The 22,493-nt window shown below is 42.6% G+C and overlaps 1 protein-coding gene across 1 annotated transcript in view; it reads left to right on the top strand.

Annotated features, from left to right (window-relative positions):
* PCNX2 (pecanex 2) overlaps positions 1-22,493 on the top strand; it is a 218,865-nt gene that overhangs the window by 124,126 nt on the left and 72,246 nt on the right. The window contains exons 20-21 of the mRNA XM_069484552.1: positions 2,790-2,931; positions 7,143-7,320. Of these exons, the coding sequence (XP_069340653.1) occupies positions 2,790-2,931; positions 7,143-7,320 (320 nt within the window). The remainder of the gene's footprint in view (positions 1-2,789; positions 2,932-7,142; positions 7,321-22,493) is intronic.

Below are 22,493 nucleotides of genomic sequence, written 5' to 3'. Positions count from 1 at the left end.
GATTTTGGAGCATTTTGGATTTCAGGTTTTCAGATTTGGGATGCTCAGCCTGCACATGCAGAACCCTTGGCTCAGAGTCTGGCAGACACTAATGGGTGCTCAGTATGGGCGCTGTGGGAGAGGACCAGAGGGGGATATATCAGGCTCCACCTACAAGCAGGCGGAAAGAGGGTGCGTGGTTTATAAAGAGTTTAAGAACAATAATAATGCCAATGAAAAGTTACTTCTTTTTACTATCACCATGTACTGACAAGTCTAAACAGTGCTGGTGGTAAATTCTCCTCCCACCAGAATGGACACTTAGGATGTCCTGCCTCGGGCAGCCACTATATTGGGAGCAGAGGGGTCAGGGTCCCTAAATCTCCAGAAGGCAAGATGCCAGGTCCTCTAAAAAGATTAGGATTTGTCAATCAGGAAATACTGAAGGACATTGCAGGAATGTGCTCAGCACATACAGAGGCATATGAAACATCATGGTTCACTGTGGTGCAGGGGGAAATATAAGTTGTCAGTTAATAGTGGCATGTATCTTACATTATACACAGACTTAATGTGAAAGATAAAGCAATAAAAGTCTTAGAGGGAGCACTGGAGAACGTAGTCATGAAACGTGTGGGAACACAGTCATGATATTTCTCTCTTAAACACACCACCAAAGGCCCTTAAAAAGAAAAAAACATGTGAAGTGTTAGAACATCGTTAAAATTATGCATTTCGACTGGGCGCGGTGGCTCACACCTATAATCCTAGCACTCTGGGAGGCCGAGGCCGGAGGATTGCCTGAGCTCAGGAGTTTGAGACCAGCCTGAGCAAAAGCGAGACCCTGTCTCTATTAAAAATAGAAAAAAATATTAGCTGGGTGTAGTGGTGCACACCTGTAGTCCCAGCTACTCGGGAGGCTGAGGCAGGAGGATCGCTTGAGCCCAGGAGTGTGAGGTTTCTGTGAGCTATGATGACACCACTGCACTCTACCCAGGGCGAAACAGTGAGACTGTGTCTCAAAAAAAAAAAAAAGTTATACATTTCTTTTCTTTAAAAGGTACTATAGCATTAAGACAGTGAAAAGCAAACCATAAAATAGGAGAAGATTTTCTGAATATACATATGGGCTAAAGACTCATTCCAAGGATGTGTAAGGAACTCCAAAAAATCAATAAGGAAAACACATATAATCCAATAGGGAAAAGACCCAAACAACAGACATGAAGAACTACTTCCCAAAAGTGTGTATCCAAATGGCCAGTAAACATATGAAAAGGTACTCAACTGCATTAGTCATCGGGGAAATGTAAAATAAAACCACAATATGATACCACTCTACACCCACCAGCGTGACAAAAATGAAGAGGAGAGAAAGTGTTTTGGCAAGGGCGTGGAACAAATGAAAGGAACTCTCTTGCGCTGTTCGTGGGAGTATAAATTGGCATGATACCTTTGGAAAATTGTTTGGCGTTTATCTACTGAAGCTTTCCGTAAGCACATCTAATAACCTAGCATTTCCACGCCTAGTTAGGTACCTCACATAAATGTACACATATGTCTACAAAAGATGTATCCCAGAATGTTATAGCAGCACTCTTCATGATGGCATAAACTTGATACTAACCAGATGTCCTTCAACAGTAGACTGGAAAAATAAACTGCATATATTCACATAATAGATTACTGCACAGCAATAAGAATGAATGAACTACAGCGACACACAAAAATGTTCATGGAGCTCACAAACATAACATTGAACAAAAGACACAAAAGAATCGTAGGCAAAGCTGAACAATGGTGTCTGGGACTAGGCGGCGGTTACCTTGTGGGCCAGTGACTAAGCAGCCATGGTGGGCTTTAAGGGTGTTTATTAATCTAGGTGCTAGGGACACAGTTCCATGTGTATGATTTGTGCATGTTTCTGAGCATAAAAAGTTTAACAAAAGGTTCTAAAAAATCCAATAATGCTAGGGAGAGATGGGCAAGGGGCGCTCTAAGCACGCATTCCACGCTACCTCATCACTCACCATGGGAAGCAGTGTGGAGAACCGATCCCCTCCCCAGTGACAGACTCAGGGGATGGGGGAACACAGAACACTGGGGCTCAGAAAGACCAAGTTAGCAGTTCAAGGTCACACACTGGTGGTTGGTAGAGACTACAAACCCAGCTTAGTAGGACTTCAAACCTCAGCCCTTAATAGGAACAGACCTCACTCTCTATGGTACTCGCTTTGTGGTACATGCTCAGAAAAATGTAATAGATTCACAGTGATCGGGGGCTGGACATCAGCTTCATCTTATTTGCATAGATTGATTGTCCAGGGATTTGACTGTGGGTTTAAAAATTTAAAAGAGAGAGAAGAAAGCCTAGAAACCAGCCCCAGCCACAGAAGTGAATCCAGCTTCAAAGGAGAAAGGCCCAAGGGATTGTTTGCAACTCTTGATTCCTCACTTTCCACTCATACTTAGTCTGAGTTGATGTGATGTTTTGTGACAGCTCATTTCATTGGTCCCAGTAAATTATATATGAAGAAATCAATTGACTTGAAAAATTAGGATGCTGACCTATATTTATTTATATATTTACATATATTTATATATATTTTTATATATTCGTATATATATATCTATCAATAAATTATGTAGAAGCAAAGCTGAGAGCTGCTGCCTGGAAAGGAAAGAAAATTGGTCTATCATGTCTAGTGTCTGGGGTTCTTAATCAGTAGCTTTTGAATTAAAAAAGCGGGGATGTGACTTGTTATTACCTGATGAGTGGCTGTTCTAAGTGGTTTTTGTATTTCTTTCAGATGTCGCCCATTTAATGTGGTTTGAAAGACTCTATGTTTGGCTTCAGTGTTTTGAAAAATACGTCTTGTACCCAGCAATAATTTTGAACGCCCTCACTATTGATGCATTTTCAATAAGCAATTACCGGAGACTTGGCACCCAGTAAGTGGATAATGGTTTATTCTCATAATGATTTGGGTCACATTGTCAACATCTAGTGAATTTTCTCTGAACAGGCTGCAGAAGAAGCCAACTTCTACCTACTATGGGCCCCGTGAAAGTAAGCCACGGTCGTCTTTTACTCAAACCTGCTAGAGCTGGACAGTTATTGTAGAGTGACCAGGGTGCAAATGAAGTTAGATCTGCTTGAAGTGATGTGAATAAACGTCGGTAGATTTGAAAATGATCCTGGAAAAGCTTAGTCAGTGAGCCTTAATGGGAAGACGGAAGCACAGTGTGAGTCCGGGATTCCTGGCGTTCTTACCGTCGTGCTTAGAGCTTTATGAACCACCTCGTGTCATTTCGTTTAGCAAATACTCTATCATTTTGTGCTGGGGGGAGGAGGAAATTAGTCACTGTCACTGCTCTCTCTGCATTTATCAAGAGAAGCCTCACAATTTAAAAACTGGCACAGAGACTTCATACTGTCAAGATGCCCATGTTTTGCAGAGTATTAACAATGTACAGTCGAGTTATTGGTTTCCTACATGAAAATTAATTCTGAATTTACACATGGAAATCTCCTTGATAATCTGTGGATTTGTCATTCTGATGAAAGGTGAAAGTTGCTGGTCAGTAAGTCGTTAGAGTGGGAGGATGTGAAGGAGATTCTTTCCCAGATTTGCTTATTAGTCACGTTGCTTAAACACTATTGTACCCGAGTCAGCCCTGATACATAATCCCAAGCATACTAATTCAAACCTGCTCTTCCTTTCAGGGTGTCATGAGGATGAATTAATTAATATTCACCAAAGATTTAGCACGCTAAGATATAATAAAAGGCATTTTAATGCTCTGTTGGACTTTGGGTAGATTCGTAGTCACCCAAAGCAGACACTAAATGAAATGATCCCCCGACCTTTCTGTCGTTATTGGACTCTGTCTTCCTTCCAGTCCAGACCTGTTTCAGTTAGACCAGGGCAAGGATTCTATGTCCTTTGGTACTTAATATTCTATACTTCAGATGCACGAATGAAAATTAGTCTCACTAGATTTTAAAAAAAAAAGCAGACAATGGGATTTCAGACCACTTACACAGTTTAGGTGGGACCCAATCACAGAGACGCCTCTACACCTGCAGCATCGTGTACTTTTCTCATGGCAGGGATTTCCAGTGTGACACAGTGTTGGCTGACCCCACGACTGCCTCCCAGAACAAGGCAGAGCCTCAATTTCTAAAATGAGGGTGCACAGTCAAAGCCAGAGTAGCAAAGAAAGTACCAGTGCTGCCCTGGGGAATCCAGCTAAAGGATTTTAAATTTTTCCCTATCCAACTTCAGGACAAAGACCTTGGGCTAAGCCTGCCGGTTGAGGCCCAGCTGTCAGAGAAGACAGATGCAAGGGCTGGGCCGCCTGCAGAGTGAAATAAACAGTTCAGTGGGAAGTAATATCTCCCTGAATCCCCCGTAATTTTTTTTCCAGACACTGAAGTCAGAAAGGAGCACCTTACCTGTATACCTCCAAATATTCTCAACTCCCAGATGATAATATCAGCATTACTTGTCTCAGAACCCAAAGCTGAAAATCTCTATTCTATTCCTGAGGCATCCATCTGTAGAATTTTTTTAACAAAACAAAATAAATAAACCAAAAAAAAACCTCTCAAGGTTTCAGGCACCCCACTGGACCAGCTGTTCTCAAGCACAGCAAGAGACCCTTTGTTAGTATCACCTGGAGACCTTTTTCCACACCTAGCCTCCTCCCTGCATTTTTTGAGAACCACCGTACTGGGTAGTCAGATAGTGAACCGTTGAACGGTAGGCGCTGTTTCTTACTCAGCTCTCAATACCAAACCCCTAGGAAGCATTAGAAGGATGGGTGGATGGACGGTTGAGCAGGGGAATGGTGAATTAAGTTCCTACAGCGTATTTCTGGTCACAAAAATATCACCAAACTTCTAAATACAGACTAAAACACTTCTAATGTTAGACATTGAAATAAATGTGAGCTAGGTATGCATTTAAGAAAATGTCATAAAAACAAGTAAGATAATTATTTATGCAGTTATCCCAGTTGAGGGATGGCAAGAGCCTGTCCCAGCAGTTCAGGGTACAAGCAGGAACCAGCCCTGGACAGGACGACGCCACTTCATCGCAGGGCATGTCACATACACCCACACTCACTCACACTGGGACGCTGTAGACACACCGGTTAACCTCACTGCCCAGCTTGGGGATGTGGGAGGAAACTGGGATACCCAGAGAAAACCCACGCAGACGTGGGGAGGAGGTGCAAACTCCACTGACAGGGACCCCAGCTGGGAAATCGGTGTGTGTTTGTTTTCTCATCAATGTTGTAATGAAACGATGCTGAACAAGTGACATTATTCAAGGACCTGCTGTATGCAGCAACCTATGAGCCATTCACAGTAGCCATCACTACTGCAATGTTATAAAAGCCATGGCCACCAGTCCTTAAGATCTCCCATAGTTTTAACCAGTCATCATTACCAAATATAAAACGAAATCAGTCCATTGAACCATGGTCACAGAAAATAGACAGTTAGATTTGAACATCATCTAGATTTTTGCCTAAATAACCCAGTAAATCACCAGTCTCCCTGGGAAACCAAAATATTCCAAGTCTTGAGATACCTCGCACTGGGGCTTCCTCCAGAGGGCTTTGGCTGTCCCACAGGAGTTTTTGTACCCTGGGCTGTTGTCAAAGGCAACTGGGCCTGAAGTCATGTTTTCATCATGGGTATTAGTTTGTGCTGGAAAAGGAAGGCAGGTTACGGAGCAATGTTCAGCTTTACTGCAGGATCTCTGAGGGCTCTGTGTTGAGGTTACAGGAAAATTTGCCCACTTTAAGTCTGCATGTAATCATGTGGTTGTTTTTCTCAGAAGCCAAATCCAAGCCAGTCCCACAGGGCCTTGGGCAAACCTCACCTCATATATCTTGGGGCAGATTAGAAATAATTGCAGTCCTTACGACTGAATCAGAGGAATTGCAATGTTACATCTTTTTGATGACAAAAATGATAATTTTATACCTTATAGGCACAAAGACTTTGAAAGTACTTCTTAAGTGCCCTCATCCTGAGATAGGATATTAATCATGCTGATAAGGATGGAGGGGCCGAGATTCTTCTAGGTTTAGGGAAATTGAGGCATGGCCCCAGTTTTCTAGACTTAGCCGGAGAAAGAAAATCTCTTTCAGTGAAATCATTCTCTCGAAATATTTCCACCACTGTCTTTGAGTTCCCAAATAGCACGTTAGAATTAGAGAGGAATTTGATTACAATGTGTTAATACGATGCCTTCCTTCAGAAAGACAGGCCCCTCAAGAAAGTAGTTGCTTACTCGGGTGGATTGCACTGGGATATTATCATTTGCCTCCCAATCTCAGAATGGATTGTTCATTGTTGGTCTTATTATCATCTATGGGAATTGTACACACAACACATATTCCCTACATAAGTTAACAATCTGACTTCTTAGACAAGAGCATTCAGGAGTTCAGTCCTCAAAGCAAAGTCCTAGAAGACTCTGCCTGACTTTCTTTTGCTGAGATCCTTAACTGGAAAAAAAATTTAAAAAAAGGAGAACAGGAACCTTATGTTCACTAGGTTGACAAATATGCTGAGAAACATTGGAAGCTAGTAAGTAAAAATCAAACAGGCTTTATTATGATACTGGGATTTTTTTCTCTATTGGGACCTTAATAGTCGCCATTATTATGTCATGGTTTCAATCAGATCCTTTTCTAATGCAAAGGCAAACGCTGGCAGACCCTCCTCGCAGGGGCAGCATGCTGCCTGTTTGCTCCCTGGGCATCAGGCTGTCTGGGGAACTTCCCCCATCACTGCAGCAGTAACTTCAGGTAAGCTCAGAAGCAGCTCTACGTCCTTGCAGAAAAGCACCAGGGACCACGAAGAGCATGTGATGGAAAGACAATGTCGGTAGTGGCAAAGCCAGCGTGCTTGTGAGTCGCTCAGGACTGAGTTCCCATCTTCGCTCTGGCCCTGTGAGACCCTGAACAAGTTACGCAAACTCTCTGAGACTCGGAATGCTCCCCTGTAAAATGCACACAATAACGAGGCCCCTCAGACTGGCTTTTTGTGCCTGGGAAATGCTCAGGAACGTTAGCTAATGCAACTCATCGGGCAGCTTGCATGCCATCGCTGATCGCTTGTTTTGTGTCCTTTCCAACAGCTGGGACATTTTCCTGATGATCGTCGCTGGCATGAAGCTGCTGCGGACTTCCTTCTGCAACCCAGTTCACCAGTTTGTTAACCTGGGTTTCACCGTCATCTTTTTCCACTTCGACTACAAAGATATTTCAGAGAGTTTCCTGTTGGATTTCTTCATGGTGTCCATTTTATTTAGCAAGGCAAGTTCGTCGGCTCTTTTCTTCACTTTAACAGTTAAAAGGAGGCGTTGCTCATCAATTGTTGTAAGGATTTAAAACTTTTTCTTTATAAAAAAAAATTATAGAAGGAAATGAAATTGAATTATACACGTATGTTACACTCGTGCTGCCATTTGGGAAAAATTCCCCATGGGATATATGTTATTTGCTAAAAAATCACTAATTAAGATGAATTAGCCGTTAGTGGGGCTTGAAATTTTATGATCTTTGTCTCCATTAAAAAAAAAAAAAAAAATCTCATGGTAGAACTTCCCTACGTTTTAAAATGCTCTGAATTAAAAATCAATAACCAGACTTATTATTTATTTGTTTATTATTTTATTATTTTGCCTCTTGAGGTAAAATTTGGGACCTGGTACCCGAGAGCAGGGTCCCTTGGACAATTTTCATTCCTTTACGTCAAGATTTCATCTGTCGTGAATCTGTACATGGACAGTGAGAAATCCTAGTTATGATTCGGGCAGATACATGGGGCTGGCGTCTAACGTTTAGTGTGGCTGGAGGGAGGTTATACCCTGCTGACACTTGGTGGCTCCTCCGTGACCGTATGTGGTGTGACCACTGTCACAAAGCCTAGGTTTGCAAGCAGAACTGGAGAGGAATTTGCAACAACTTGCGGGAAATAAGCTCAGCGGTGGTTTGACGTCTGCCACGTGCTGTTCCCACTCGGGCACACGGTTTGCTGCTGCAGCCGTGGAGCTTCCCCTCGGGACTCAGTTAACCGGCACAATCACGTTTTCAATGTTGAGGTTATTCCCCCCGCCCCCGAATTTCATTTTTTTCCAGCTCTTTATGAATCAATTCCGTTCATCCTTATTTTCTATTACTTATCTTTTCCTTCTATTGATTTTCTCTGTTTCTTTTGGGTAACAAAAATTGAAAACTCTCTATTAAAGAAGCCACATAAGTAATTGTCATCACCCCATTACCGCAGCCTTGCTCCAATGTCCATATTTCATTCTAGAGCCTGGCCTCCGTCAAGCATTTGTTTCCTGTTTGCATGAGTTCTGTTTGGTTCTGATTCATTTGTCCCATGTTTCTGACCAAATCACAGGTTTTCATAACCTATTTTCCTTCATTACGTATAAATTCCCATTATCTCCCATGATAAATGTAAAATTATATCCTATGATCTTTAAAGCATTTAAGAAGTTATTAGAAATGATTTCCCTGCCTGCAGGGGTAAGAGCTTATCATCAAATATAAAATGTGCTGGAATGAGTTTAATTCCTGACTGGCATTATTTATATTTTGACAAGGTGACATTTATATTCTTTGCTGAGCCTCAGTTTCCTGTAAAATGGGAAACAATGATGCCAATGTCACCTGCATGTTGAAAGGATTAATATAACTGTAAAAAGGAGTTGGTAAGGAGGATATACTCTCCAAATGTAATGTAATGTTTTCATAAGCCACACGTAAGTAGTAAAAGAGAAGTTACACGCTGTGTTTGTGAAGGAGGCTGACTGGTTTTCTACACTGAACTGTCAGTTTAATATCGTCTTTTATAAGTGAGAGGCCCCAGGTGAACAGGAGCAAGGTGTCTCTCTGTAAGGGTCTTAAGAGTGTGGCTTCTAAATGATTTTGCTTCTGCAGTAGGAAGAGTGACTGTCGTTTGCTGGGGCACAGGCCAACTCTCCCCGCTCAGCAGGCTGCCGGTGCGCTGGGAACAGGCCGCTGCCGAAATAGGAGGCTCCATGTGGGTGTCTGGTTAAAGGTGTTTGCGCGGATCAGAGAAGGGAAGTGTACACAGCTATCGTACAGTTTTCCTGCCCAACAGGACCCTTAGCGCTGTCTCTTGCAGAGTGACGAAGGTGGGACCTGCCGGAACACAATCTCAAACTAAATCCACCGAACATTAGTTGCTGCAGGCATTTGACTTTCACTTTGCCATAATCTTATTAAAATACGAATAATTTCAGACAGGATCAGAGTAGCAGCTTTCTTATTTTCTCTGACTGAAGAAGCATTAGCACATATAATTTGAATAATCTGCTTTTAGGCTGGGGTGATGGCTGAATGTGACAGGAAAAAAAAAAAAGAGAAAAGCAATGGAGACACAAAGCTAGAAAAGTAGACCTACTGTGCGGCAGTCAGGGCTCTGGGTCCTGGCCCCTCCCAACTCCCCGACACCTGCTCACTCTTTACTTCCGGAGAGGTGGCACCAGGGGACAGCAGCGGCAAGGAGATGCCTGCACTTAGGGGCTGCTGTGAGGGTTCTGCCTGAAAATCCCAAGTGACGCTTCCTCTTCATTCTTCTCATTTTAATATATCTTTTTTAAAAAAATTGTCTCTTTTAATATGTTTCCTAGAGGCTTTCTAGAAACCTCCGCTACAGTGTTTACAGGCAATACTGCTCTCTAGGGCTCTTCACTGCACAGTGTGAAACGGTTTTTGTCCAGTGGACTCTTCAGAGCCCTACTTGGGACAGGCGCTTTCATCTGACCACTGCAGATACGTCTCAGCCCTCCCGCCAGCCCTGCTGCTGTTGCGCTGAATAGGGAGTTCCTGCTAGCCCGGCAGCCTGCCGCACAGAAGGGCTTCGAAATAATGAAGAGATGTTTGGATGGGCACCCAGTTTCCTTGGAAGAAAGGAGCTGCACAAATACAGGACATAGTAGTATTATGCGTCAGTTGTCCCTGATCCTTCAGCGTTCACGGGTGGAATGGAAAGAGAGAAGTGATTAATGAGATGATCTGTACAGTGAGATCAAAGCACCAGGCAGCCGGGGAAAGAAATAGATGTTTCCAGAGGGCCCAGGCCAGCGTGCCTGCTCGTCTCTGCCTCCCTGAATCCTTGAATCCTCTCAGACTGATCTAGTCTCCTCTGTCTGCCAGACCTGCTGAAAAGTGGGAAATATTGAGTTCCGGGGCCAGAGCCCATCAGGACAGATTTAGTGCAGCCCGTACATTGACGTGGCGGGAGGGACACTTCCTAATGGATGGCGCCTGGGCTTGTGTGCGTGTGGGTGCGTGGATGTGCGTGGAGGGCAGTGGGAAAGACGGACCCTCGCATTTCCCATCCTCAGACGCAAGACCCTCCAACCACACGCCCTGCGAGGAACGTCACCTTTGAGAAGTCAGACCCACCCTTTCTCATTCTCTCTTCCTCAATCCTTTCTCTCTTGCCCCTTCAGTCATTCTTTTCTTTGAAGAACTCATGTGATGAGCTGGTTACATCTCTGCTATGTCTAGAACTTTGGGGGACAGTAAGATATGTGCAATGAGGCTACTTGGTTGCAAATAATATTCAGTTGTAACAGGAGCAAAGATGACGAAGCCTCTTCCGTGCTCTCCCACTGTCCCTGAAAAAGTTCTTAGGAACCATTCTGTCTTGAAAATCTTAGTCACTTTTGGTTATAAGAGGTTGTAGAAGCAGGACTTGAGAAATCCTGCCATAGGATCATTCCGCCAGCATTTACATAACACATTCAACATGAGATTCTGCAGGCTGTTCGTTCAACACGAGGGCCAGCACGTTGGCCATTTAGGAAATTAAACTGAATGAGTGAGGTTGTTTTTCTGGTAAAGCTGTATCAATAAACACACCAGAGCCATGATGCATGGCTGTGTTTTAGTTGACTCCGATCAGTGTTCAAGTTATTTGAAATCAGTTTCTAAATGGCATTTTCCTTTATTTTGTGAGTGCAGGTGGAAAGTCTTGATTGAAAACCTACTTTTTCTTTTAGAACGCATGCTTTTACAGAAGTATTTGTTCAAACTATTTTGTTCAAGAAAGCAATTGTTCACTTACTGGGTGCCTGCCAGGCATGGCACTAGGTACAAAGATTACTAGTAATACGAATGAAAGCAAATCCTTATTGGGCACTTTCCACGGGCCAGGTGCCATTCTGAACACTTTGCACAATATTAACTTGCTTGATTTTCACAACAGTTTTGTGTCTGGCTGCTCCTCATTTTATAAATGAGGAAACCAAGGCACAGAAATGAAGTGAATTGCCAGAAGGTCTCACAGCTCTGCAGTGGGAGAGCAGGATTCAGACCCAGGCAGTCTGGCTCTGAGTCTGTATTTTGTGACGCTGCCTTCCCTACCTGGGGAGTCTGAGAAAACAGCAGACAGGTAAAGAGATAATTCCAGTAAAGTATGATGAGGGAGGTGTCCATGGCAGAGAGCTTCAAGAGCGCACATAAAAATGGTACCCAACCCAACCCGGGAGAACCAGGAACAATGATGCTTACCTTGGGCTTTGACAAAGAAGGAGTGAGTCAGGCAAGGAAGGCAGGGAAAAGTAAGTTGCGCAGAGGAAACTGCATGTGTAAAGGCACAGGAGCAAGAGAGAGTTTGGCATATTCTGGAAACGGCAAGATAATTGGGAAGTGTAAAAACATGGGAAGAGGAGTAGTTGGTCGGAAAAGGGAGAGATGAAACAGGAGGTGTCAGTATGAGTTGGACCTCAAGGGACCGAACATGCCATGCTGCAGGGTTTGGACTTCATTCCTACATCATCTGAAGGTTGGTAAGCACAGGAGTAACAGGATCAGAACTGCATTTCAGGAATATTGCTTTGTGCAAGTGAGCAAAGCTGAGAAAGCATGGAGTCCTGGAACTGGATAGGAAACGATTGCAATAATCCAGGCAACTCACGGGGCTTGAACTGAGGCGGCAGAAGTGAGGAGAAGAGAAGGCCATAAATTCAGGAGGTGTTTAAGGAGAGTTGACAGCACTGGTGACCACGGGGATAAGGGGCAAGTGGGAGAAAGCCACCTCTGGGAGGGCTCTCAGCACACATAAGTGACTATGATGGGGGGTGTCATGAACTAGATTAGGAAATGAAAAAGACATTTTGGGGGAAAAGAATGTTGATTTTAGATAGATTATGAAATGGGAAGCCACCAGGACTGAAAATAAAAACCTAGGAAACAGGATATTTTTCCATCTTAATTTTTTTTAATTTACACAAGTAATACCTAAATATATGCTCATTGTGGCAAAATTAGAAAAACAGTAGAAAATAATGAGAAAGTCTGTTTTGATACATGCCCCTCTCTCCTTAACTCCCTCTTCCTGTGGATAACTATTGTAAGCATTTTGATATAGATCCTTCCAGTCCTCCGGTGTATTTACAGACACACACACGCACACACACATGTACACACATTTAAAATATCAACAGGTTAATTCTTGACAAGTCTTTTACTTCTGGTTTTGTTTTTTTTTTTGCTTACACATACATCCTAGAGGACTTTCCCAGGACAGCACACAGCACGTTTCCTCTTCCTTTTGACCTCTGCACAAGGTATTCCACACATGCACCGTAATTTGACTAGTCAGTCTTTTATTAATAGGCATTCAGTTTGTTTCCAAGCTTTTCTATAGTAGTTGGAACTTCTGGGGTTGCAAGCCACAGAAACTCAAATGAAACTGGCTTCATGAAAAGAGAGAATTTAACAGCTCACATAGCTGATTGATCCAGAAGCTTAAACGATGGCATCGAAGTTCTGTTGCTATTTCTCCTTCTCTCCCATCAGCTGGCTTCATTCTTAGCCTCTCTCCACGTGGTGGTAACTGTGGTCAGTAGAAGTTCTAGATTTATAGCATTTTATAGCTAGTAATCCTCCCAAAAAGAAAGAGCATCTTTCCTGACAGTTTCAATAGTCCTGGGGGAAAGTCTCATTTGCTGTTTTTGTGTCAACGTGTTTATTCATGAGCCAGGTGTAGGGCCAGAGGGATACAGGTCCTCTAGCCAGTAAGTCCTGGGCTGCTTGTGCACCCCTGGGATCCTAACCACACCAGAGGGACTGGAAGTCAGGGTGGGCAGACGGAAGTGGCAGATGGCCATGGCATTCGACAGAAAGTCACAGTTAACATGCTGGCACACGTGAGTGTTTCAGAAGCGGAGACTCCTATGCTTGAACTTCACGTGGAAGGGTCTCAACAGAGAATCCTTCCAAAAGACTTATGTTGCTTCCAACAAGGACGACCAGCATTTAAGAAACGGGTAGAGGAGGAAGATTCAAAAAAAAGACTGAGAAAAAGTGACCCGTAGAACAAAATAAAGTACAGTGAAGTAGAAAGCAAGAAAGGAAACCATTTCGAGAAAGAAGGAGTGGTTGACAATGTCAGAGGCTTCAGAGAGATCAAAGCCCAAGACTGGGAATGTCACTACTGGATTTAGCGGCAGAGAAGCTATTGGGAAGATTGACAGCACAGTGGGGCTGGCGCTGACAAAGTCGGTCTTCAAGGTCAAGGACCCTGTGTTATTTCATCTTTGTATCCTCTGTGCCTCCCGCAGTGCTCTTGGTGTGGTGAGCTCTGAGTACCTGCTTGTAAATGACTGAGTGTATTCATCGACCACAGGTCAGTGTATTTAAATGTGGATATTTGGGGGAACTTTGTAGTAAGCTATTCAGTGAACCTGTCTTTAAGGGAAAACTCCACAATCACGATAGCTTTAGGGCTGTCGATTCTTTATTAGCTTAGAAGAGGCGAAGGGTGTTAGACATGATGTTCTTGTTAGCTCTGAAAGATTTAGACCACTGCCCTTGCCAGGAATAAACATGCTAAGCATGAATGATGTGCAGGCTAGTCTGCAATGTGTGCTTAATGACGCCGTCTCTAGATTTAAAATGCAGGTGTTGACATTTCTAATGCAAGAATTGAGTTCTTAGGCATCTCCAGGCAGGGCAGTCATGAACAACAACTGTTACTTCCTCTGTTGCTGTTGCTGTTGGCATGCTTCCCTCAGCTTCATCCGAGTTTCTGGATGATAACACCACACCCACCTCCTTCACAGGGTAAGTATGTGGACCGACTAATTCTCATTATCCTAAAATAAGGTGGTGGCCATAGCATCCCTGCGTTATCTTTTTGGTGAAATAATTTTGACCAATGCTCCAATTTCAGTTTATTTTCAGCTCACTTTCCCTCCCTGCGTTGAAGAATGATCTTGTCAGAGTTGTTGATCTTTTTCCTAATTCTGGAATCTTCAGTAAGGTCAATTCACAGTTTGCTCTCTGCCGAGCAAGACTAACCCCTGCAATAACATCAATCTATAAAATGCCTGGAGTGCTCTTCATACCCTGCAGCGTCCTGTCTGTAAGAAAATGATATCTGTTCTGATAAAACTTGAATCGTCTGCAACCTTCTGTAGGACATTTGCCTGGATCCCATACCAGCAGCTTGGTTGTCATGTGAAAAGCACAGATGAGAAAGAAATAGTGAGAGTGAAAAGGAGAGTGGGAATTGGGGGAGGAAGGACCAGTGCAGTAAAACTTTATATGACACTAAATGTGGCCAGTGGTTGGTTGGTTAATTGAAAAAAAATTAAGCAAGAAATAATAATAAATGACACCCACATATCTATCTTTATAATCTTATAATAGCTTAAAACCATACATTGACTACCATTCCCAGTATTTTGATGGGGGGCAGGGATTTCTCCTTGATCAGGAATCTACTGAATAAGGTCTATATGGTCTTTCCATGAGCCAGGCCTGCAATCCAGGACATTTCCTAGGATGCTTAGTTTCCACTTCCCTTTTTTCATGCTACTTGAAGTGAGACGTTAAAGTTACTTGTGAAACGCAACCTGAAAGCAGTCCCCATCTACTTTATTCCCAAATCTCTTCTTATTCATACCTGAGTCCACAGCAATGTTTTAGAGACTTCCCTTCATCAAGTTGTTAAGCATTCCACTTAGTTGTGATACAAATAGCTCTCTTCTGTTTGTACCCGTATTGTATCAGTTTATATAATATTTGAACTACAAAATCATTATAATGAAAAGTTATATGGACAGTTTTGGCACCAAGCATGCCCACCTCTTGTTAAGCACTCAAACTCAACTGATAGGATCAGGAGTGTACCAATGAATTAAAAAGTAATCTAGTAGCCTCAAGTATTCATTAGGTTTGGGGACTCATCAGTTAGTGTGTCTCTTGTAGACAGCATATAATTGGGTTATGTCTATTAATCTATTCTGCCAATTTTTGTCCTCAGTGTATTTAGAACATTTGCATTTAATGCAATTATTGTTATGTTTATGTTTGCCTTTTTGTTGTTGTTTTCACTTTGTTCTTTCTGTTTTTTGTTTATCTGCATTCTTGTTGCTGCCTTTCTGTGGATTATTTGAACTACTTTTTCCATTAGAGCTCACAACATATTAATCATGGTTACTTTAAATTTTCTGTATGAAAATTCCAACATCTGTGTTATATCTGAGTCTGGTTCTGTTGCTTGCTTTGTCTCTTTAGATTGTTTTTTATTGGCATTTGGTATGCCCTTAATTTTTTGTTGAAAGCTAAACGTATTGTATTAGGTAATAGGAACTGAGGTGGTTAAATAAGCATTTCGTGGAGGATTTGTGTTAATCTGACCAGGAGTTGGCTTGTGTTTAATGTTGCTTTAGCTGTGGGCCTCAGAGGCTTCAGATTTTTCTAGTGTCCTTGTTTTTGTCTCCTTGACTTTTGGCTTCTCTAAAAACTCCTCCTCAGAGAGTTTTTACGTCTTGTAGCTCTATTATCTGTAATCTAGTGTTATGATATTGGATTCCTATTGGTATGCTGGTGTGGTATAGGGGAGAGGGAACATTCTGTTATCTTCCAATTAAATCTGTTTTTTATTGAGCCTGTGTCTCAGGGCTGTGACCTTCACAAACGCTTCCAAACTGTTACAGTTTTTTTTTGTTTTTTTTTTTTTTTCATGCCCTCCACTTCCTTCCCTGGTTGTAGTAGTCTCTCTGAAAGGGACTCAAGATTTTTCCTTTATTTCCAATGCTTGGGGTCCCTGCTCTGTCTCCGAGTCATTGATTTTTCAGTGTGTCCAGCTTTTTCTTGTATCAGTGACAACTTCCAAGCTCTTAACATGTCGGAGCAGGACCCAGAAGTCCCTCAAGTATTACGTTTAAATCCCAAACCCGATTTTGTTTCTTCTCTGCCCAAAACCCTGTCATGGCTCCTCATTTCATACAGAGTAAAAGTCAAACCCCTTACACTGGCCCAACACCAGCTGGTTCCTTGTACTACTCTGACTCCTTTTCTGTTCTCACCCCAAATGTCCTTGCAATTCCTCCACTATGCCAGGCATGCTGTCACTTTAGACTCCGTGCTCTGTTTCCTCTGCCTAAAAATGCTCCCCTGGATGGATATCCGCGGGGCTCACTCCTCTTTCAAGCCCTTGCTCAGATCTCACCTTCTCAGTCAGCCCTGAAGGCCCAGTTCCATATTGTAATTTGACCCTGCTTCACCTCCCCCCTTTTAACCTTTTTATGTAGAGTACTTGCTCCACTTTCTACCTTTTTGTCACATCACTCATCATCATACAATGTACACTAGCATAGACTTATGTATTATATTATCATCTCTCCCACTATGATGTAAGTTCCATGAGAGCAAATATATGTCTCTTTTGTTTATTGATAGATCCCAATTTGCGGAACATAGGCACTCAGTAGATATGTAATAAATCTCTGGAATGATGAATGTTGCTCTCTTACACTGACTGTTCAGTAACTTATCCTGAGTCACTTACTCACAGAGCTAAACTTGAACTCAGTCGTATTCCCAGTCTGCCCAGTCTCAGGAGTATAGACTGGTTTGCAGAAGTTTCATGAAGCCACGCATGAACAAATGTTGCACACTTTCTGGGCTTTCGAGGATACTTGTTCAATCTCCCTGCCCCCAGGATGGTTCAGGAGAATCCCACAAGCTCTGCACTTTGTCCAGAAATAAAGAACACAGTCCAATGCATCTGTGTTCCCAAGATGAAATGCCTCCAATGGTGAGACCGTTGGTGAACATGTTTATTTCTATCTTCTGCAACATCTAACAAAATGCAGGTTCATACGAGCTATTCAGTACCTATCGATTGAATTCAGCTGAGAGCTTCAGAGATTGAAAACTGCTTTGAGAAATGAATTCATAGCCGGAATGTGGTGGTTGGAGGACGTTTTATTATCCTAGAGAGATGATGATTCACAGCAGAGTAGGAGGGGAGCGTGTGGGAGGGAGGATTTTAGATTGAGCATATGGATCACTTAGAGTTCTTCCTCTGGCTTTTCACGGTGTGTGTTTTGATTTCTTGGCTTCCTGTAAATCTTGTTTAGCTGCCTCGCTGCTGCCTGCGGTCCTGTTCACAGCGGGGGAGTTAGCACATGACCAGCAGGGCTGGCGGCTCCACCTTGAGTGTGTTGCCTTGTGCTCCCTGGTCATCTGAGCCCCTCTCGCAAAACCACCAGGGTAAGCACAGTGTGCTTCTAGCTGTAGATCTACCCCAGTGTTGACAAGCTGATGTCACCCAGCTGGCCGGCTTACTGCGTTGTGGCTATAGCCCATAGCTCCGTTCACAACAGTACCGTGTAATTGCTGGGAAATGCCTGCACAAACCCCACACATCCTTTAGTCAAAGATTTACAGCCTAACGCATCCACTATCTTGCCTTCCACTCCCCAGGACGGCACCCACCCACCAGGGGGATGGATTTCCCTTAACTCAAATCATGCAAGTTAGTGCGTTCGTCTCCTGGGAAGGGATGTGGGGCTAAGAGGAATGCTGGCAACTCCTCTGACCTTCAGCCTTCAAAGTAAAGGTCAGGATTTTCTCCCCATCTGGGACATCAAGCCTAGAAGACAAGAGTTATGTGTTTCTTTCTTTCTTTTTTTTTTTTCCTTTATTCTTATGCCAAAATATACTGCATGGATTTAGTCATTGTTCAAAGATCTGCATAGCCAAATTTGTCCCCGGTAATTTTTCAAAGACATATTTATGAGCACCCGTCTTTTTAAAAAGTCTGCAGCATTCTCTACTGAAGGAGGCTGCTCACTGGTTAACGCAGTTCTTCCCATCAGGACGCAGTGATTGTGCCTTCATTAATGCAGAAGATCGAAGAGCCGCAGCTGATGGATTTTCACGGGAACAGGGGGGTGATGTGTGCTTAAAGGCACAAAAGCTACCTGAGCGGATTCAGGGAATTCAGGAGAGGTGACAACTCTAACTCACTTCGCTGAAAGAATTTTGCAAACCTTCCTTACTCAGCACTTAGGAGCGCCCACCTTGAAATGCTTCCCGAATAGAGGGCTCAGTCTGGCTCTGAGCCAGGGCAGCGTCTTCCTTGCAGGGCTGACCACTGGCATCTGCCACGCTTTGCTGGCTGGAGGCTTCTGGTTCCATAGGACGAACCTGCAGATTTCAAATAGTGTTCTCTTCCAGGTGCTCATAGTTATAACAGAATCTTCAAGGTCACAGATTTCCCCATTCTTTCTTTCCTTGAGCTACCAGTTTTGGAAGGACTTTTCGTGGTCCAAACCATGGTGCTTCTACCGTAGGTAAAGAAAGGCTTTGAATGAGACTGAGATGGTTACTATATAAATTTAAAACATCCAGGGAGGAAGAGAAAGTAAATACCTCTCTTATCAGGAAAATCAGTAGCAATGACAAAGATCTGGCATGTAAATGAGAGTCATGAAGTGACAGGAAAAATTCCACTGAGGCCACACCCCTGTCACCTGTACGCTTGACAAAGTGGGAGGACACTCGAGGCTTCATTCACTCATTGTTTCACTTTCTGAAAAACATTTACTGAAACACTTCCTAGGAGCCTCCTACCACTGATCTTCTAGAAGATAAGGGCAAAAGTGTAAATAACACTAGTGTTTGCTGCCAATGAATGTCCATTCTAATGGGGAATGTGAGAGAGACAGACATATAAAAAATAATTTTGAAACAATGTCATAAGTGCAGCAAGTAAAATAACCTATATTTATTGAGCACTTATTATATTCCAGGGCTTGAGCTAAAAACTTACAGGGATCGTCTCATTCAATCTTCACAATAAATTGCTAAGGTAGATAGCATTACCAGTCTGCTTTGCAGATGAGAAAACCAAGGCTCAGCAGACTGAAACTTGTCTCATAACTGCTGGGAGGCAGAGGTGGGGTGAGAACCCAGTTCTGTCTGACTCCTAAGCCCATTCCTGCCGCTAAGATTCTGTCCTGCTTTCCGTGTGATGTGAAATTACATGCTCAATATTATTAATAGTCTCTAGAAGGAAGCAACTAACTTGGGCAGTGGAGAGAAGGATAGCAGGAAAAACTGCAGAGTGGATGTCACTCTGAACTGCTTTTTCATTCCATTTTTATTCCTCTGTTATTACTTATGCCTTTTTTAGTCATTGCTCCTATAGTAAGAATATGAAAGTTTAATTCATCAGAATGTACCTTTAAATAATATAATACCATTTTATGTGTAGTGTAAGATACTTCAACAGTATTCCTCCCTCCCATGCTTTGTGCTATTGTCATCATGTATTTATTTCTACATATGCTATTAATGCACAGCACATTGTTACTATTCTTGCTTTAGAGCAAAATTTCTCTTTTAGAGCAATTAAAAATAAGAAAAATGTATTGCATTATTTATTTCATTTCTGATGCTCTATTTTTTGTTTAGACTCAAGTTTCTGACCTATATCATTTTTCTTCTGCCTAAAAAAACTTTCTTGAACAGCCTTGAGTATAGGTCTATTGACAAAAATTCTGTCAGTTTTGTTTGCATGAGAAAGTCTTTATTTCTCTTTCATTTTTGAAAGATATTTTCATTGGGTATAAAATTCTGTGTTAACAGTTCCACAAGATGGACAGTTCTCCCGGCTGTCTTGCCACTTTAAAACTGTCACTCCATGACCTGCTGCTGGCTTACGTGGTTTCTGATGAAAGTCTTTTGCAATGCTCGGCTTTGTTCTCTGTATAATGTGTCTTTTTTCTGGCTACCATCAAGATTTTCTCTTTGTCATTTGTTTTCATAAGTATGAATATATGTCATTTGTTTTCAGCAGTTGTTGCCTGTGTTTTTTGTTGTTTGTTTGTTTGTTTGTTTGTGTATTTATGCTCCTTGGTTTTATCTGATCTTCTTGAATCTGTGGTGTGGTATCTGTCATTATGTTGGAAATTTCTTGGCTGTATTTCTTCAAATACTTTTTTGTCCTGTTCTATTTCTGAGGTTCAAAACATGCATATGTTAGATAATTCAATATTGTTCTGCAGGTCTTGGATACTCAGTAATTTTTTTGTATTTTTCATTCACTCAGGTGTATTTTATGTCTCAGTTTAGGTCATTTCTATTGATCTGTCTTCGACTTCACTGATTCTTTCCTCTCCTGTGCCCAGTGTTAGGAGCCTGTTGAAAACATTCTGTATCTGTTACTGTGTTTTTCATGTCTGCCATTTTTATTTGAGTCTTTATTTTATAGTTTCCATTTCTTTGCTGAGACTACACATCCAATCTTTGAGCTTGCACGCTTTTTAATTAATGTATTAATTACAGTTCTTTTAAATGCCCTGTCAGTCCCAACATGTGTGTCATCTCTGAGTCTTGCTTTGATCAGTTCTTTGTCTTTTAGAAGTAAATTCTTTTCTTGCCCTTTTATATGCCTCATGATGTTTTGTTGGAAGTTGGACATCTTGTGGAGGCCCATAGAGACTGAGGTGAACAGTTTTTATGCCTGGAAATGAGCATGCCTTTCCTTTGCTAGATTGCGTGGGGTGGCGGGGGGGGGGGGAGGGGGGCGGGGGTTGAATTAATCTGTCGGGGGTGGGCCAGGTTTGAGCTCTGCTATTGCTGTGTTTAACCTCAGGACACCATGGCCTTCACAGTTCCTGCAGGGGTGACTTGTGTTTGGGGGACCTGGCGGGGGTGTTTACCAGAGCAATGTCTGCTCAATCCTCATCTTTAGGTCTATGCTGCACCTTGGAGTGTCTGCGTGCTCTTGTGCCTTTCCTGCCCCTGTCCCATTGGTGTGTGTCTTTGCTTTTTACTTGCAACTTGATAGCTTGGTGGCAGGGGGTGGGGTGGAGAGGACATTCTCGTTTTCTAATCAAACCCCTTGGTCTCAGGCCTTTGTACTCAGTTTTCCTGTTGAGTAGATATTCCTGCCCCCTTCTCAGGAGCAGGGTTCCTTATTTTTGTTGTTATTATGATCTTCCCCCCAGCTATATTGAGTTTTACCAATGCCCTAAAGACAACAAGATTTTTGAACATTCCCCCACAGATTAAAATCTTTGTTCCATAGGAGAAATCAGGAGAAAGGGCCTAGGAGAGCGGTGTGCCCTTGTGCATGTCTGCTCTTGCCTTTCCTCAGGTCTCTGTCACATCAGACACTTCCTCAGGGTTCCCTCCAGTCTTTTCTACGAGCACCCAGTGGACTTCGTAGACAAAGAGCCTGCAATCGTTATCCCCCGCCACCCAGGCTTCCCGCTGTGCTACCAGCCTGCACGTGGCCTCCCTGTCCATCACCTCTTCTGGCCAAACTCTTTCCACCAGTTTCTGGTTGCATCTGCCCCAGGTGAGTGAGTGCTCAGGAAAAGAAGTCATTCTATCAAAAAGGCACGTGCACTCAAATGCTTATTGCAGCAAAATTCACAATTGCAAAGATATGGAATCACCCTAAGTGCCCATCAGCTGATGAGTGGATAAAGAAAATATTGTATGTCTACACCATGGAATGCTACTCGTCCATGAAAAGAATGAAATAATGTCTTTTGCCGCAACCTGGGTGGAACTGGAAGCCATTATCCCAAGTGAAGTATCTCAGGAATGGAAAAACAAATACCACATGGTCTCACTTATAAGTGGGAGCTAAGTGATGTGTGTATACACGGTCATGCAGAGTGGTATTAGAGAATTCGTAAACACTGGGAGAAGGCGAAGGGGGTGAGGGGTCAAAGGTTACCTGTCAGATACCATGTATACTATTCAGGTGACAGGCACTCTAAAAGCCCTGACTTCACCACTATACAGTTCATCTATGTATCAGAAAACCACTTGTACCTGCTAAATTTTTTGAAATTAAAAAAAAAAAACCCATAAATTTGGAAAGTGTAAGTGCTTACAGCAGAAACTTTCAATTGTATGGAATGAATCACTTTATTCCTATATGTAGTAGGTTGATGAAATGTTATTGCCCATAGAAAAACCTCAGGACAGTATATAAGTTGGGTATCCAGGAGGTATGTGGGATTGAGAGGGGAGAGGAGGGCATTTATAAAAGATGGAGGAAAAACTTCCCATAGCTCATAAATTAAAATTTTTTTTCTCTTGCTAAAATAACATAAGGGTAAAAGCAAGCAGCACATGTCCCGATGAGCAGCCTGTGACCTTGGTTCTCATATCCCCTTCCCCCA

This window comes from Eulemur rufifrons, chromosome 11, assembly GCF_041146395.1.
Source record: "Eulemur rufifrons isolate Redbay chromosome 11, OSU_ERuf_1, whole genome shotgun sequence".
Classification (NCBI taxonomy): domain Eukaryota; kingdom Metazoa; phylum Chordata; class Mammalia; order Primates; family Lemuridae; genus Eulemur; species Eulemur rufifrons.
This window is presented reverse-complemented; position numbering and strand designations above follow the sequence as displayed.